Genomic DNA, 19,014 nt, shown 5'->3' on the forward strand with positions numbered 1-19,014 from the left:
GAGATTGGTTGCCATAGAAACGATCAAATGGCTATTAAACAATTATTTTTTAAATGTATTAAAAGTTATTAAAGGGGGAATGTGACAAAAGTACTTGCCTACGTGGATGACCTGTAGGTTGTTGTTGTGTCCGGTTGTTTACCATCGTCTGTCTTCAGCCGGGTGGAGTTGTACCTGTCCTTGCAGCATTCAGTCCATCAGTGGAGCTTGGCATTGCTTTTTGTCAGAAGGCGGCCATTGCTGTCTTCGATGACTGATGTCTTGTGCTGATCGGCTTTGATGACGATCTTTAGTCGTTGGTGTGCGTTGTTGATGTCCCTCCGTGTCGTTTGTTCTTCTATGGTCGCGTATGTGGTCGTGGTCCTCGCTGCTTCCCTCCCTTTCCTGATGGAGTAGCTCACTTCTTTATTCTTGCAAGCTGGTTAGGGTTTGCCTTTCCTTTCTCTGTTCCAGTTCCTACTTTGGTCAAAGAAATGAAGGACGTAGCTCGTGACCCGGGGTTGTTTCTGTGTCCTTTATCTCCTCAGCCCTTCCTGGTCTGTTGACAGTTGCACGTCTTTGATGTTTAGCGAGGGTGTCGACACTACAGGCCATCAAGTTCAACTTTGACCTCGAAGATTTCCTTGAAGACGTTTGGGTCTCGGGTCTTCTCCTCATCAAAGTAAAGTCTGCGGATGCTTGAGCAGCGCTCGTCCTCAGCTTCAACTAAGGCTCGTTAAGACGAGGTCATAGTAGCTACCTATGTCACGTGACGTCACGGGCTGAGTGTGATGACTGCAGTCTAACCCAAGTACTAGCGTGTCACGTGACTGGACGAATTGTTTGTGACTTTACTGGAACCATAAGGATAGAGTATGATGTGACGGACTGAAAATGATTACATGGCACACAAGTGTCTGATGACAAAGGGTGACGTTAACTGTCAAACTTACCAACAGACTGCCTGTAACGGTTGATATCACAAGTAGAAACTGCTATTTATAGAAATGGGCTTGTGACCGACATCACTTGTCATTTAAGAACCGAGATTAACAGCAGCACGAGCTTGTGACGCGAGGGAACTAGACTAATTACGTCACTAGTTTGGGAGTTCACACAACGAGACTAATAAGTCACGAGCTTGGGATGTCACATGATGAGACTAATTACGTCACATGATGAGATTAATTAGGATGCTTGCAGGAGGATGAATGACGTCAGACCCAAAGCGTCAGCCGGACATCACACGCAGGCCCTGCACGCCTTCAATGACGTCATCGTGTGCAGCGCCAGCCAACCTCCGGCCTCGGGCCTGTGACCTGTGACAGGGTGAAGTGATGTCAGTGTGAGTGCTGGAGTGTCAGTGTCACAGGTTATGACAGCATGGGTTAGTGTTTCAGACTGTCAGTGACAGTGTCAGTCTCCGACAGTGGGGAAATGCGGGAGGCTGTCAGTGACAGCTGCAGTGTCGGTGGTGTGGTCCCTTCGCCTGCTGACGATGGATGGCTGCCAGGATCCCTGCACGGCCGGGTGAAGGTCGCCTTGACACACACACACAGACAGAGACACAGACACACAGACACACAGCACACAGACACGCACGCGCGAGCAATTACACGGACAAACACAGCCACACGCACTCAGCAGCATCTGTAGCTGCTCACAGTGACATGAGTGAACACATTGTCTGTCCTCGCGACTCCTCGTCTGCTGCTTGTACTTGTCTTGGTGAGAGTGACGTGGCTGACTCAAGTGACATGCTGTGGAAACTGTGCGCACACCAGAATGGTGAGAACTATGTGACGTGCGCGGAGGCGACTGGCGTAGTAGCGGGGCCCTGCACTGTAGGAGTTCAACACAAAACATCTCCTCCCTCTCTCTCTCCCGCGCCTACAACACAGTCTTGGATTTTTATCTTCTTCCTCCGTGTAGTGCCGTGAAAACACATTCTCTCACTCTACACAGCTCACTCGCATCCCTATCCCACTCAGTGGCTATTGAATAGCTACAATATAGCGACTGTATCGCTACTGTATAGTGACTATCGCTACTCTATAGATACTGCATAGCGACTGTAATACTGCATAGCTACTGTCTAGCGACTTTGTATAGCTACTACATATAGCTACTGCATAGCGGCTGTGTAGCTATTGTATGGCGACTGTATCGCTACTCTATCGCTACTGCATAGCGCCTTTGTATAGCTACATATAAAGTATAGCGACTGTATATCTACTGGATAGCGACTTTGTATAACTACTATATATAGCTACTACATAGCAGCCGTGTAGCTACTGTATAGCGACTGAATCACTATTATATAGCTACTGTATAGTAACTTGGTATAGCTACTAAGTAGCTACTGCATAGTGACTGTATATCCACTGTCTAGCGACTTTGTATAGCTATTATGTAGCTACTGAATAGCGACTGTATCACTACTATATAGCTACTGCATAGCGACTTTGTACAGCTACTCTGTAGCTACTGAATAGAGACTGTATATCCAAGGTATAGTGACCGTATAGCGACTGTCACGCATCATCCACCTGTCCACCCCGAGCACCTCTTCCTGCAGGGATGCACCCGCTGCCCACAGCACATCTTCTTGACAACGCCAGCGTCTGTCACCACCGCGACAGGTCAGCGACAGGTAAACGCAGGTGTCGCTCCAGTGAGGTGGGTACGACTGCCCTTTGCCCCGTGTGGAGGGCACTGTAACAGGTAGTTGGAGGGCAGTCACGTGGTCTTGTACCGGGATCGACAACTAAACTGGGATTTTTTCTTTGCGGGGGTGGGAGAGGAGATGGGGAGAGGGGGGAGAGGACAGGGCAATAGCCTCCCCTGTTGTGACCGAGAGAAAACTTATTATGAGTGCATCAGCTGTGGGGCAGTCTCCGAGCACTCATTATGCCGGCATCAGCTGCAGCAGCTAGGGTGGGCAAGCACGATCGATGTGATGCTGCTTGCTGCTGCTGCTGCTGCTGGCCGCCCTGGTGGCACATCCCTGTAGGTCGTCCAGCCTCTCTCCTGCTACACTTGCGCAGCCCGACAGCTGCCGCCGCCGCCGCCACCGCCTTTCTCTCCGCGCCGTGCCGTGCGCACCGCCAGTCGCAGCAACGCGAGCCAGCAGCCAGCAGCAGCAGCAGCAGCGGCAACGGCAACCAGCGCACCAGCAGTGGTGTGCGCGTGCACGCCAGCGCGCGTGAATGGTGTGCTGCCTCGCTCTGTGCGTCAGTCGCCGCAAGCTGCCGCACGGCCTGTCTAAACTGTTGTGATCCGACAAGGCTGCAACAGGACGCAAGCCGCATACGTGGAGCTGCCTGCCCCTCCTCCCCCCCAACCACCGTGGCGGTACCGAAACTGCGGGGCCTGGGCTGCACGGCAGACTCTCGCTTGTCCTCCTCAACAGCTGGTCACCCGCCACACGTCAGCCCCACCCTCCACTGCCTCCTCCTTCGCTCCGGTACCCTCGAATCCGCGGTGATTGCTGCAGGTGGAGGGTGGCAGGTGAGAATTGGGTGAAGCGGAAGGACGCCGCTCGGCTCAGCAGCTTGCGTGTCTCTGCAAGCCTCCCTTCCTCCCCATCCCCATCCCCATCCCCATCCCCTCTCGCCAGCACCTGTACCGATCGGCGCACCTGTGTCTGTGCTCACCTGTTGACGTGGAGTGGAGACCTGTGCCTGTGGTTCATACGTGGGACCGCCAGGTGGCGCGCTGACAATGGCTTGTCGTGCGTGCAGTGTAACAGCAGAGACGTAGCTGTGCTCTCCTCCCCCTCCTGCAGCAGCGGTTGTGGAGATGGAAGCACAGAAGGACACATAACTTCCTGCGTACGAGTCCGTCACGTGGCTGGGCGAACGAACACAACGATGGTTCCTGGGCGGACGTGACGCCATCATGTCCCACCTACCTTCAGGCCGTTTCCGTTAACCGACTCCAACTTCCTGTCGACCCCTGAGCTTTCCCCCGGCCTCACCTGTGCTCGATAACGAGGGCGAGCGATCTGTTTAAACGCGCGTTTGCTCTTCAAGCTGACACGCTTCACGGACTGCACCCAGCCCTCCTCCACGCACCCCGTTCCCCACCCGCGTTTGTGCGTGCGTCAGCGGGTGAGGGAGAAGCGAACTGGCGAGCGAGCTGGTGGAAGGAGAGCTGGCAACGAGAGGTGGGAACGCTGCCATGAACGTCTTCGAACATCGCCGCACGCTCCAGCAGACGCCGCCACGGCAGGCCCGTGCAGCAGGCGGCCTGGTACGTACGACGCTGCACTGCCGCAACACTGACGTCCGCTGGGTGCAGTGAGCGCTGTGCGGCTCACCACTGCTACACCACTGCCACCGGGTGCACACCACTGCTCACCAGGCTACACCACCTGACTGGACCTACTGGTGTTTGTTTGCACCTTCTGGATGATTCTGCACGCGCCGTGACGGCTGACGGTTCTCGCGCTGCACGTCGAGATGAACGTCTGTTTGTTTACACGCGCGTAGTGTCGTCAGTGTGTGTGTATGCGTGTGTATGTGTGTTTGTGTGTATATGTGTGTGAGAGTGACCCTTGAAGACTTCTCGCCGTGCCGGATGTCGCCTGCACGTGTCGTCATCAACGTCTCTGATACAGCAACCGCTCCTACTGCAGGTAGCGCCACTGTGTTCGTCAGGTAGCGCCACTGTGCACCGAGAGTTACCTTCCGTCAAAGAATCCTCCCCAGCTGATGTGTGATGTGTCTGTGTCGCCCATCATCAGATGCTGACGCCCAATTCTTTCTTTCTGCTGTGTGACGAGCAAAACGGAACTGGTGGACGGTGACGTCTGACGCACGCGGAACCCTCCTGCTGACGCACGCTCCGTCAACCTCATGTGGTGCTGGGAAGAAAGAAGTGCATGCCGCCAGTTAGCTTCTGAGTCGAGCATCATTGGGGGTGGGTGGGTGTAGTAGGGGACAAGGTAAGGTCTTGTCCACCAGCACCCTCCCCACCACCATCATCACCATCATCAATACGCGTGTTGTCAACGCCGACTAAACTTCAGTACCACGTGTCGCTTGTCTGCTCCAAGTAGGGTTCACAGGTCATCACAAAAGTTCAGGAACGGGATCTGGTTGGTGTGTTTCGCCATCTCCGCTGTCTTATCGCAGACCTCCGCAAGCCTCGTTTCCTCGCATTCATCATCTTTTTTTTTTCTCGTGGCCTCGTGCATCACCTAACTGTTCAAAATTGTCTTCATACAGGACCTTGAGCTTTTCTCCGCCAAGGGAAAGGCAGCAGGCGGCATGGCGTCCGTAGCCGCCTGGCTACCGTTTGCGCGGGCCTCGGCCATCGGCTGGGTGCCCATCGCAGAGAACCCCCTGCCCCTCCCCCGCCTGCGCGACGACACCAAGCGGGGGGAGGACAAGCTGTGCATCAACGTCAGCGGCCGACGCTTCGAGACGTGGCGGACCACCCTGGACAAGTACCCGGACACGCTGCTGGGCTCCAACGAAAAGGACTTCTTCTACGACGAGGATACCAAGGAGTACTTCTTCGACCGCGACCCCGACCTCTTCCGCCACGTGCTCAACTACTACCGCACGGGTCGCCTGCACTACCCCAAACACGAGTGCATCGCGGCCTACGATGAGGAGCTCGCTTTCTTCGGGATCATGCCCGACGTGGTCGGCGACTGCTGCTACGAGGACTACCGCGACCGGAAGCGCGAAAACACGGAACGACTCATGGACGACAAACCGTCGGAGAGCGGCGACGCCGACCCTGCCGTCTCCATCCGCGAGAAGATGTGGCGGGCCTTCGAGAACCCGCACGTGGGAACGACCGCCCTCGTCTTCTATTACGTCACCGGGTTCTTCATCGCCGTTTCGGTCATCGCCAACGTGGTGGAGACGATCAAGTGCGGCAAGATGCCGGGGTCAAAGGTGGAGCTGTCGTGCGGCGAGCGGTACAGCGTGGCCTTCTTCTGCCTGGACACGGCCTGCGTCATGATCTTCACGGCCGAGTACATGCTGCGGCTGTACGCCGCCCCCGACCGCTGCCGCTTCATGCGCTCCGTCATGTCCGTCATCGACGTGGTGGCCATCTTGCCCTACTACATCGGCCTCGTCCTGTCGGACAACGATGACGTCAGCGGCGCCTTCGTCACGCTGCGAGTGTTCCGGGTGTTCCGGATCTTCAAGTTCTCGCGGCACTCGCAGGGGCTGCGCATCCTGGGCTACACGCTCAAGTCGTGCGCCAGCGAGCTGGGCTTCCTGCTCTTCTCCCTCACCATGGCCATCATCATCTTCGCCACCGTCATGTTCTACGCCGAGCGCAACATGGAGAGGAACAACTTCACCTCCATCCCCGCCGCCTTCTGGTACACCATCGTCACCATGACGACACTGGGGTGAGTAACTTGGGATGCATGCTGGGATGGTGTACGATGGGGCTGTACATGTTGGGGGTGACATGATCGCTTTACAGGTGGACATCTCTACGACTGATGTCTTACAGGTGAGATGATGGCAGTGTCTTACCTGGACTGTACAGGTGCGGCTTTGTGAAGTGGGTGCGATACAGGTGAGGGTCTGTACGACTAGTACTGATGGGGGTGTTCATGAGCGGGTAGGTGAAGTGACCAACTGCCCCCTAATCATATATTTACTGTAAACACCCAACCGTTCAAATGTCTAAACATCTTCTTTGTAGAATGATGCAAATGTCTTAGGATGACATGACAGCTGGGTCAGTCGGACATCAGTTGTGTCACGGCTGTCTGCTGTTATTTTATTATTATTATTGTCAACGACTCGCATCACCGCTGACTGCAAGTCATTGTCCACTCAGGGAATATTTGTACTTCGTGACCTGGAGTTTCCACTCGGGATGTATGTGTACTTCTTGAGTCTCGAGTTTCCTAACCGAGAAAGATTCCTGTCACACTAGTCTCTTCTCGTGTTTGCGTTCTGTCGGCTCTTATAATCCTGATAACCTTATGGTATATATATATATATGTATATGTTTATGTTTATGTTTAGTTCATGTGAGTGAAAAAGAACAAAAACCTCAACTGACCACATGAATGAACAAAGACGAAAACAAAATGCCAAAAAAAACAAAAACAAAAAAACAAAACAAAAAACAAAACAAATAAAAAAACAAAACAAAAAAACAAAAAACAAAACAAATAAAAAAACAAAACAAAAAAACAAAACAACAAGAACAACAAGAACAAAACAACATGAACAAGTAAACGACGATAAACACACGTTTGTGGAAATGTTGTGTGGTTTTTCGTGGACGATTAAACAAACAACAACAAACAAAAACACCATCAACAATAATCACTCAAGAGGATGAGCGTCCATGTCTGGATTGTTGACTGAGGAACTACTCGATGGCGGTCACACATACTGTAGTGTAGTCTGTAGTCAGTCACGGGGTGGGCCGACTGTTTTAGTTGTCATTAAGTGTGACATAAACATAAATAAATAAGTAAAGTAGTCGAGGTGTTATCCTCAGGTCGCCAGTCGTGTGTGTGATGACATAAGTAATGATGTCATCCCCGATAAAGCTGCGAATGTCACAGGTTCTCCGACTGCATGTCGCTGACCTCGTGCATACACAGCTGTCGGAACTGCTCCACAAACGTCACACGTGTGGAACTGCTCCTGTCACGTCATGTGACCCGCACGTGACCACCACAGACCGGGCAGGGGGAGAGGGACAAGGGGGGACATTGTTATGTACATCCTCCCGTCCCTCGATCATGTGACCCCATTGTGTATTTTCTCGATGACATGTCGACATGTAAACAGGTCGATGATGAGGCGGTCCGCTCACACCATCTATGATGACAGTTCATCTCTCGGGGCCTCATCATCGACGAAATCCAGCTTTGAGTGTTTGTGTGTGTGTTTGTGTGTTTGTCTGTCTTGTCTCCACGATGCGCGAGGACAATATTTTGGTGGCGGAAGTGCGCCGAGTGCGTGGAGGAGGCTGGCAGCACTGCTGCTGCTGCTGCTGACACCGGCGGTAACGGTGTTCAAAGGTTGCTAAATCTTGACGCAGCCCAACTGTCGGCCGCCTGCCGCGCGAAAAAGCAGAGCAGGGAGGAGATCGATGTGGCCTTATCGGCCAGCGCCTCGTCTGATGACGATGCCAGCCTCCCAGCAGCCTGCCAGCCAGCGGGTCTGAGACTCGGCCACCCAGCGCCATCCGGGTATTTATAGCCTGCCAGTGCAATTGTCTTCTCGCAGGCACACCGAGTCGTGCCAGCCGTGCCAAGACATTATCCTCCCTACCCCGAGATACGTAACGTACCCGACGTCACAGGCAACGTGTGTGTTGTGTAACATCTGTGACGTCACAAACAGCTAGTGTATTGTGTAATATTGACGTCAGGGACAGCTAGAGTACTATGTAACATCTCTGACGTCACAGATAGCTAGTGTATTGTGTAATATTGACGTCACAGACAGCTAGAGTACAGCGTAACATCTCTGACGTTATAAACAGCTAGCGTGCTGTGTAACATCTCTGACGTCAGAGATAGCTAGTGTATTGTGTAATATTGACGTCACAGACAGCAAGCATGCTGTGTAACATCTCTGACGTCACAGACAGCTAGTATGATTTGACATTTCTAACGTCATGGACAGCTAGTGTGCTGTGTAACATGGACTTCACGGACATTGACGTCACGGACTCCTAGTGTGTTGTGACATCTCTGTCTCGCATTCAGTCTAGCCATTGACACATTTTTCTCTTCTCGTGTTTACGTTCTGTCGGGTCTCGTTAAAGAAAATCGGGTGGGAATGGGTGTGTATGTACCCGTGATAAGTCTGTGTTTGCTAACTTGAGTCTTTAAACAACGTAAACATCACGTGACAATGTCTACAACGTGTTCACACCGTACACAGCATGTCACAATGCCAGGCGACATGTTACAACTCGTGTACACACTGTCACAGTCAGTCTAGACATGACACGTCACACACACCACACCCCAGTGACCAATTCCAGACTACACCTGCTAGGTAACTAGCACCACGTGATGTCAGAGGTCACATGACGATGACTGTACACGTGCTTTGCTTCCTGCCGGCTGGTGACAGCAGCAGGCTGCGGTTCCTAGCCTCCGAGTTGCTAAGCAGCGGGAGGAAAAGTGCTGCTCACCTGTCTGCTCACCTGTCTACTCACGGCTTCTTGCGAGCGAAAGGATGTGCACGTTTATTTGTGTGTTTCTGTTTGCATGAGAGAGTGATGGAGGAGGAGACATTAGTCTGCTCCAAGAATCTTCAACAGTAACGATGGCGAGAAATGTGTCTGTGCCTTGAAGTTGTGTATATAAGTAGTCTTCTATTATTATTATTAAGATTGCTGTAGCAATATACAAGTTCTGTGCTCATTAATTCAACAAACAAACAAACAAACAAACAAACAAACAAACAAACAAACAAACAAACAAAGAAGACAGTCAGCTTCACAAGGAAGCTGTACAGTCCAGACACTCCACGTTGCTGTCATCAGGGATGGTGCAGAGGCCGGGGACCGACTGTAAAAACTGAGCAAAGAAATGTCTCGCCTGGCTGCTTGCTTTGTCAGCAAAGTGCTTTCACCCGAGTTCGCTCTATGAAGGGAGAGAATGGAAGTGTGTGGGGTGGGGTGGGCAAAGTACCCAGAAGAAACCCCCGACAGCGAACCCCGTGACCTGGTGTCACGCAGTGTCCCGAGACGAGACCTGAACCCATGGTCTTCAATGGAGTGGGGACAAGCAAGTGTATTAACCACTATTAACCGCTACACTACCTACCCCTCCCATTGCGGGTGTACCAAACATCTCCAGCCGCCAGTTTTTGCATGACGTCAGCAGCAGGCTCCGCCACTGGCCAGGTTCCAGTGTAGTCTGGCTGCCGGCCTCTTACAGAGTGAGCTGGCGCCACGTCAACTCCATGTCCACCCGCCCATCCGCCCCCACCCGTAACTTCTCCATGTACAGTCTCGTACATGTATGCTTTCTCTGTTACACCCTCTTTTATCCCCCCCCTGGACCATTGCTGGAGGCAGTCGTCGTGACTACGGCCTTACTGCAGGTCCTAACGACGTGTTGACTAGGGTGTGTAGCCGTTACACTGGCAGACTTCCACCCTGATCTATGTAAGCAAATCAGTTTCATATTACATGTACTTTATATGCTACCCGGGGTATAGCTGTGACCCATCCCGTGCTTGACTACCATGATGACCTCCCGTGTGCTGTTGTGGACTCAACTGGCTGCTGTGACACAGCTGTGTCCGGATTACGAAGCTGTACCACAGCTGTGTCAGAATTGCGAGGCTGCGATGCAGCTGTGTTGCGCAGCTGTAAACAGCTGTGTCAGGGCTACTAGGCTGCGACGAAGGTGGAGACCGGGGAATGTCCGGTGTTGGTCTCGAGATCTGGTCCTCCCACAGGTGACCTCGACTGTGTCTGTGTACACCTCCATCATCGACTTCAACGACTTCACTCCCTGCGATGCCCTCCCCTTGTGTCCCCCTCCAGTACCCAACGGTTGCATTCAAACTCAGTTTTTTTCCCCGCAGATGAGGAAGGTCTCTCTTTGTTGTCGAAGTTCTTTTGTTTCTTTCGACTGTCAACAAACGTTTTGGTGTTGGCCTGTAGACGATGTTTGGTGTCAGCAAGCTCCAAGAGGGAGACAACCAGCTTCACTTCCTGTTGAAGAGACATGGCGATGGGTTTTGTGGATGTCGTGGCTCAGGCTACTTCAGTAAAGCCAACCATCGGTCGCCATGTCTGTTTGTCTGTTAGCGGGTTTGACAGCTGACTTGTAACACTGTGCACTGGTTGACTGACTTCAGCTGTACACAGCTGTCACCGCTGCCCTCATTACTGGGTGCACGCAGGTTGTCACCCCGCTGTCTCAAAATGGCGACCTCACCTGATGTGAAGCTGCTTCAGGTAGTCGAAGGTGATTAAAAGTGATTTAGATTGCGTGTGTTCATTGGTCCAAACCTTCAGTGGGCGTGTTCACACGTGCGACTAATGATAACACCATGGACTGTCCTTTCTTCTTCGTGAAAAGCGTGAGTGCTGTTTGTCCTCTGAACACCTTAGCAACGCCCTCTCTACTTGTTCGTTAAGATCCTTGAACTCTTGAACCACTTTCTTTACTTTGCATCATCATCATCGTCATCATCGCCGTCTTTACGTGTATAACAGTGACGTCACTTTAGAGTAATAACCCAGAACCTAGTTCTTGACCAAAGTTCGAGTTTTTTTGTCTGGTTCAGAGGAAAACTGGATCCTCCCCGAACCAGGCTCAGTCCTGAACCATCCGCCAGTCAAGATACGGCGACAGGCAGACAGGCCACCCGACCACGTGGTGTCAGTGATTGTAGTTCTGTGTGTAGGGTAGTATACATACACCTGGTGGTGTTGTTTGTGTGTTGACACGGCCATCATGTAAACACCTCTAATGTGTTGACCGACATTTGACCGCGCTCTTCATTTTGTGAAAACATAATTACTATCACAGTGGTGTACATAATTAATGGTAATGAAACAAATGTTTCTACCTCAGTAGGCTACCCATTCGATTGCGTGTGTACATGGTGTGCTTACCCCAGCTGTGCCAGGTACACCTGAGGCGATACACTGAGGCTGATACAGGTAGAGGGACAGAGAGTCACTTCTCCAGCGACCTTTCAATGGTTGGAGAAAAGTTACTACAGCAATCACTAACCTCGGAACTAGCTTTTTTATGAGCGGGGTACCCAACTTTTCCCCGCCAGTTACCCCGACCTCTGTAGAGGATCACTGGACGTAGCCAGAGACGGCGAGGAGGACAACTGATCACGTGACAAGATGCTCTGAGGGTAAGTCACATCCCCCATGGCATCCACTGCAAAAGCAAACCACAAGAGGTGTCGTGGCGCCAGGATGCAGGCTGCACGTGCCACGCGCCATCTCGGCCAGTGCGCGGCGCTCGTGGCGCTGCCTGAGATGACGTTCTCTACGTTGTCTTCCTCTCCTCATCGATTGCCGACGTCGCTGGGTGTGGGCCCGTGAGACGCGCGCCATCTTGTCCTGGTCACTAACGAGGTGGCGTGCGACAGGGGCATCGATGGTGACCTGGCCAGGGGTCAACATCAGGGGTTGTTGTTGTTGACAATGATGATGATGATGAGGAGGAAGAGGAGGAGGAGGATGTAGGTTTTGTTGCTGTAAGTTCTCTGTCGGCTTGTAGCCGAGTCCGTGCGATGCCAGCGCCACCAAACAAAGGCCATGGCGCCGAGAGACCACTTCCCTTTGTCAAAGCCTCGGCACTTTGGCCGCGTGGCTGCTGCTACACTTGCTGACCTTTTGAATCAGTCGATAGCATTCCTGAACTTAAGGTCACTGGCCATGTCACCCTCTTGTCAGCGTGAACACGGACTGCCACTAGCGACCTCCATGTGTACCACAGACATAGGGACATGGTTTGAGTCTCTGAGTCTGGTTGTTGTGTCATGCTGTGTCTGTCTTGTTATCATCTACGATGGTGTGTCTGTCTCGTCATGTCACTGTAGAAGAACTATGGAAAGATCTGACTTTGCTTACAATAAGAAAAGACAGAATTGACAGAACTTTTTGGTGAGGCCAAACCCCAGGGACTATTCCTCCATTCCAATATTCGTTTGTAAAAGAAAAAAATTCCAACCTGTCCTACAACCTCTGACCTCGCTACTAACCCTTCACGTGGGTTGTCCGAACTTGTCGGGACAATGAGGACTCGTTTCCGAGACATCGGAATTCAGATGCTCCACATTGCAAGTCTTCTAGACATCACCTCCTTTTGTTGTCATGTTTGGTCACTTTGTCATCGAGACGTATGACTACACTTATTGTCACTTTGTCATCGCCATGTCTGGCTAGTCATCATTGTCCCTTTGTCATCGCCGTCTCTGAATAGTCACTATTGTCAGTTTGTCATCGCCATGTCTGGCTAGTCATCATTGTCAGTTTGTCGTCGAGACGTATAGCCACAGTTAGTATTGTCACTTTGTCATCGCCATGTCTGGCTAGTCATCATTGTCAGTTTGTCATCGAGACGTATGACTACAATTAGTATTGTCAGTCTGTCATCGCCATGTCTGCCTAGTCATCATTGTCACTTTGTCATCGCCATGTCTGCATAGTTATCATTGTCACTTTGTCATCACCATGCGTGGCTGCAATGTCAGTTTTAATTCTGTTTCCAGAGAAAGCGTCTACGCGCTCTCCAACTATTTTATTTAGAAAAGAAATTTCCTGGCCGGAGCCAACTTTGTGTTTCCCTGTGGAAATCCGCCAAAAGTTAGACGGCAAGAATTGCATCAACAAGCAGAGCGCCGTGGCCCGCTGCCAGGAGCTGGGTGGCTGGGCGGCTGGGCGGCCGGCCGCTGTTTTGTGAAGTGATCGATGGATGTGCATGAAAGAAATCAATTTATGAGGGAACACGGTGAGGTGTGGGAAAGGAGTGGGGTGAGCAAATAAACGCCGGGCTGTTCTCGCGCCGGCCTCGTGCAGTAGTTGGCTGTATTATGCGCCTGGCGGGCCGCCACCGACAGCTGCACGGCTCTGGCAGCTGCATGGCGAGCTGTGCACTTGACACAACACACAGTGTGAGCACGTGACTACAATACCTACAGGCTAGGAAGATGTGAGTTTGACACACAGCCTGCAGTCTATGGAGCTGTGGTTGTGGAACAAGTTCGTATATACCCACAGTCTATGCAGCTGTGGCAGTGACATGAGCGCGGTACGTTACATGAGGGCGTGTGGTACGTTACACGAGGGCTCAGCAAGTTAACCCTAGTATTACTAACCCTGAGCCACTTATTCATCTCTACTCCGTTTTTTAAATCGATCGCCATGATGAGCAGAGACAACTTTTTAGCAGCATGCAGTTGGCAGCCACGTCACACAATACAACAGTGACGTGCTCACATTATTGTCTTGACAGTCACCCACTGCACCACTCAGATTTCACACACAGTTGGGTTAGAGGACTCACCACGTCACCCACGCTCCGCTCTCGTCCTCGTATTCGCCAACCATAATCTGAGAATCGGCTGATCGATGATCTGTCCATTGGATGCTGATCGATTGATGAGTATTACCTGGCGACCGGAAGCTAATTGATAATCTGAGTATTACCTGGTCGATAATCTGAGTATTACCTGATCGATAATCTGAGTATTACCTCGTCAATAATATACATATTACCTGCCGACCGGACGTCACTGAGGCTCCTGCTCATGGTGAGACTGCGTGGGTGTATGTATCTACATCACTCAGTCACTGACAGCTGCAGGTGCACACACACACAGAAGAAGACCCCTGGTAACCTGACTTCATGTTCCGACTATCACGAGTCGTGACGTACAAGGCAACTGTAAGCCTATGACCCTTGCGACTCTTCACATCGTATCTCGGGATACGAACTCCTTGTCGGCGGCCTCGCTGTTGTTTTCCTGGACTCGGACCAGGAGTCTGTGAAGATGTGAGATGCGAGTTCCTCTACATTTTGTCCAAATAACACTTTTTGTTACTACAGCTGCTGCTGCTGCTGGTGGTGCTGGTGGTGGTGGTGGTGGTGACGTGAGCGCTGGCTTGTTTAGTTTGGAGAAGGCTGGTGAGACGGAGGGAGAGCTTTTGGGGATAACCAGCTCTCAGTAGTGGGTGATGGGTGAGAAGGAAGTGGGTGAGTTGGGGAAAGGAGCGCACAATACATCGACGATAGATGATAGATGACCTCCCCAAACCCCGACATAGGGGCTGTCCCTTCTCCCTCCCGTGCGGCAATAAATCGACAGGAGAAGCGGCACAAACGCCGCGAGAGCTTCCGCCTCCGCGCCGCTAATCAGCAACGACACCCTGACCGGCACGGACACCATGCTGCTGACACCTGATAGAAATGGGGATTCTGTGGGGGATGGAGTATATGGCGAGGGATCACAGCCTGGAAAAACAGGGGCGGACACCAAACTTGTCTCTTACCTACAGGCAGAGATGAAAACGAGGCTCGACTGTCACGCCACGTCACACCGCTCAAGGACTGTCGCGTGACGAACAGGGTTCGCAGACTGTCACTGTCACTGTCACTAACCGTCAGGATTTCTTCAAGACTGTGTGACGTGAGCAACACTATAAGGAACAGCTACCACTGTCCTGTAGCTTGGCCGACATTGTTAACCACACACACCAACGACAGCGACAACCTCAACCCGTGACACTAGCGTGTGTAATAATATATGTTACGTGTTACGTGTGACGTCTTGAACACTAACACATCCAAAAGACAGTAAGAATACATGTTCAGGATAGTCTTTGTTTCCAGATCACATTCAAAAACAAACAAACAAACAAACAAACAAACAGGTCTGGGGCCAGCTGTAAAACACATTTCTAATTCAAAATACTTTCCAGCCTGAAACCTATTGAGATAATATAATCGAAACACTGCGTAACACAATTACAGATTTTTTAAAAAACTACAATTGTTTTAAATAAGATAAAACTGTTTAAGTCAGGCTTTTGCTCCCATCACCACAATTTTTTACATCCGCTTGTGCAACAATTCTAACTGACACAGGAGCGATTTTTGAAAAAAAAACGCTTTTAAATTTGCTTCTTGAAAACAGTTTTAAGTTTTCGAAACATGTTTCCTAAATAGCTTCTAGTGTTTTCCGATGTCATCTTGCTTTTGGGAATTTATCGACAGAACCTCTGCTTACCTCAGCCGTTATTTTCTCTTTCTGTTTTATGTTCAATATACATTAGCCTGGCGGCCCCTGGGATCTGGCGGCCCTGTACAGGTGAATAGTCTGCACAGGCCTAGGGCCGCCTCCTGCCTTTTGGGGCTGGAGGTATGACCGGAGGTACTTAAAGACCAACCTCAAGGGTTTGCATTTTTTGCAGGTATCAACTGATATCTGAAAAAAAACCGTTCAGGTTGGTGTGGAACTAGTGGGATGCGAACCTGTGTTGGGAGGATTAGCTCAGCGCAATGCTGTATCGCCAAATGAAGGTGACCATCCCTCTTCTGTTCTGGAGCTACCCTCCGACAAACATCACGTGCAGAGCGAGGTCGAAATGTAGTGTGACTATGACAAATAACATGTCTCCGCCTCTCCCATTGGCTGATATTTCCACAGGTGTAAACATATCCACGCGCTGTCTTTGTTTACGTTGTTGACCTCTTTCTGTGAATCAGAGACAAGCGATGTCTGGCGACTAGCCATCAGAGACAAAGAGTTATCTGTGCATCAGCGGCAAGAGTTACCTTTTTTTTTTTTTTTGTTTTTTGGTGGATGTACAGGATGTACTTGTGTTTACGTTGTTGTCAACATCCGCTATTTTTACCCGCCAGGGGGTAAGTAACGGTTCGCAGTGTAAACCGTCTGCCGAGTGTTGTTGACGAGAGCAAACAATGGAGAGGTGACGGCGCTGACTGGCAGTAAACACATTCCTGACTGCCTCCTGGCTTGTGTGACGGTGGCGCCACCTATGGTCCGCACCCGGCCCACGCCTGCCCCTGGGGGCCCACAACCCCCGGAATACACGATGAGCTCACAACAGGACAGTGAGAGGCTAGGTGGAGGGTCTTCCTTCCTCTCTCACATTCATTTACAGATGACCACTGGCTGACGACTGTAGATGTAGTCAAGGACAATGTACTACACCATTCATGTAGACAAGGGTGGATGTAGCCGTGATGTAGCCATGATGTAGCCATGATTTCCAGACTACTCGGGTGGTGAGGCTTGCTGTGCGTGAGTTGAGAAGCTTGCAAGTCCATGTCATGGCGGAGGAACAACAACAAACTCTGACCGTCCTCTGCTGGTCTGACCTCAGTCCTTCGCCATCCTTGACATCCTCATCTCACTGATCGCAGACTTTAGTGCTTTACCTATGTAGCTATAGCTTTAGTGGTCTACCTAGGGCTGTAGCTATAGCTTTAGAGGTCTACCTAGGGCTGTAGCTATAGCTTTAGAGGTCTACCTAGGTCTGTAGCTATAGCTTTAGTGGTCTACCTAAGTCTGTAGCTATAGCTTTAGAGGTCTACCTAGGGCTGTAGCTATAGCCATAGAGGTCTACCTTGGTCTGTAGCTATATCTTTGGTGGTCTGCCTAGGTCTGTAGCTATAGCTATAGTAGTCTACGAGCGGATATGCATGTGTTGTGGTTTTGTTATTGTGCTTCCACACAGAGATGCATCTAACTGTCGTCTGGGACAAATAAAGCCTCTCTCATGTTTTGTACCATGTATCTTGAGAACAGAGGGATGGTTTACACTTACATTTGTGGATAAGTATTATTGTCCGAGCTACACCTCGTCATTCGGAAACAATGGATGCTACACGACCTTTCAAGCTCTTGTCATCAAGGAGCGAGGTCTGTCAGGAGGAGGGATGCGATGGTGAAGGGGGACAGTACCTGGCGGCCAGTGTTTACAGGTTAACAGTCTCACGACCTGTGTTTACCTCCTTTGATGATCATTAAATAGTGATGTTTACAGGCTAAACAGGTTTTCTGGCACTGCCGTGTGGGTAAACACGTGTCAATGTTTGTATCCAGGTATCACTTCAAGAATGGAGTGTTGGAATTGATAAAACTTGTGAACAGCCTCAACATTTACCTTATTGATCACACCTGAAACATAATCATCAAGTTTGAACATTGTGAACATTTGTATGATCGTCATACCTGGAGTTATTTATCACAAAACCACTGATGGCAACAATACAAGCATGTCAGCGCCATGTCGGCCCTCGGTGGACACCGAGGGCCGACATGGCGCTGACATGCTTGTGTCTGTCTGTGCTGCATGCACTAGAGGCACCATCGGCACGCAGGAAAGGACGAGAAGGTTGCTGCCATCGACCACAGAGCTTCTCGCCGCCATGCTGGCTGCTGCGCGTGCTGCGACTGCCGGCTATAAATAGCAGCTGCTGGATGTATTATTGATAGGTGGCAAAGATGTGATTCACTAACTCCGTGAGAGAAAGCCTTTTCTTCGGCGTTTTTGGCGCAAAGAGAGAAAGATCGGCAATCTTTTGTCCCTTTGTGCAGGGAAATGGATTTCACTTTCCTTTCTCTCCTTCGCCATTTCTCTCTTTCTTTCTTTCTCATCGTCTGCAGTTCGTTTGCGCGTGCTGGAAGACGAGGGCGGATGGACGTGTGGACGGACGGAAGACAATGTCAAAGCACAGTAATGTCATGTGAAGACAGGCTGTCATCAAATAATTGTTTGAAAGTCAAATAATGGCTTCCATTATAAAACACATAATACACAACATAAAAGATCTATCCGCAATTTACAAATATAAATACAGTGTCCCCTCAAAAAAAAATATACAAACATTTTAAATATCAATAAATTCAGTTTTTATTGACTTATAATGAACATGATCAATGGTTGACATTTACAAATACATGGTTAAAAATACACTCACTCTTTAAATGACAGGGCATAAATAGTTAAATGCGATGTTTGATCTTTGACTAACGTGTCTTCCTTGTTCTTTCATTCCGAGCTTCTCCGTCCTTTGTGAGACTTACTGAGACAGTCGGAAGATTTCTTTCATCATCGCGTGCTCCCCGTGTTACACAATTACAATTACACAATTACACAATTACAATTACACAATTATAATTACACAACTACACAATTACAGTTACTTAATTACAATTACACAATTACACCCTCTCAGACCTGTCCCGACACACACCGCGCTCGCACGTGCTCACAGGTTTGGGTGTGGCGGTCGGGGGTGGAGAGAGCTGCTTTGAAGTTGACATCAATCTTATTAGTGTTCCTCCTCCACCCCACCCTCACCCCTTCCCCCGTTTTAAATTTAGTTCCCTGGGAAGAGCAGGTGAGAGAGTTTCCAGACGGCGAAAGGGCATCGACGACTCCACAGCCAACACCATCAGTGTGAATGTCAACCTCTTCCTCCTCCTCCTCCTCCCCACCCGAGCCACCCCGCTCTGCCCCGCTTTCTGACCTCGCGCTGACTGTGACGTATTGTGACGCGAC

General features: G+C 50.5%; 1 protein-coding gene across 4 annotated transcripts in view; it reads left to right on the plus strand.

The window, feature by feature from the left end:
* Positions 1–1,306: 1,306 nt before the first annotated feature.
* Positions 1,307–19,014, plus strand: part of LOC112571679 (potassium voltage-gated channel protein Shal-like) — a 54,694-nt gene continuing 36,986 nt past the window's right edge. For 2 of the 4 annotated variants that reach the window (XM_025250871.1, XM_025250872.1), the window contains exon 1: positions 1,309–6,358. In XM_025250871.1, the coding sequence (XP_025106656.1) occupies positions 5,253–6,358 (1,106 nt within the window). In that variant the 5' untranslated portion in view covers positions 1,309–5,252. Of the gene's footprint in view, positions 6,359–19,014 lie in introns of all 4 variants that reach the window. The other 2 variants (XM_025250874.1, XM_025250873.1) reach the window with 2 other exon arrangements.

The sequence above is a fragment of the Pomacea canaliculata genome, linkage group LG9, assembly GCF_003073045.1.
Source record: "Pomacea canaliculata isolate SZHN2017 linkage group LG9, ASM307304v1, whole genome shotgun sequence".
Classification (NCBI taxonomy): domain Eukaryota; kingdom Metazoa; phylum Mollusca; class Gastropoda; order Architaenioglossa; family Ampullariidae; genus Pomacea; species Pomacea canaliculata.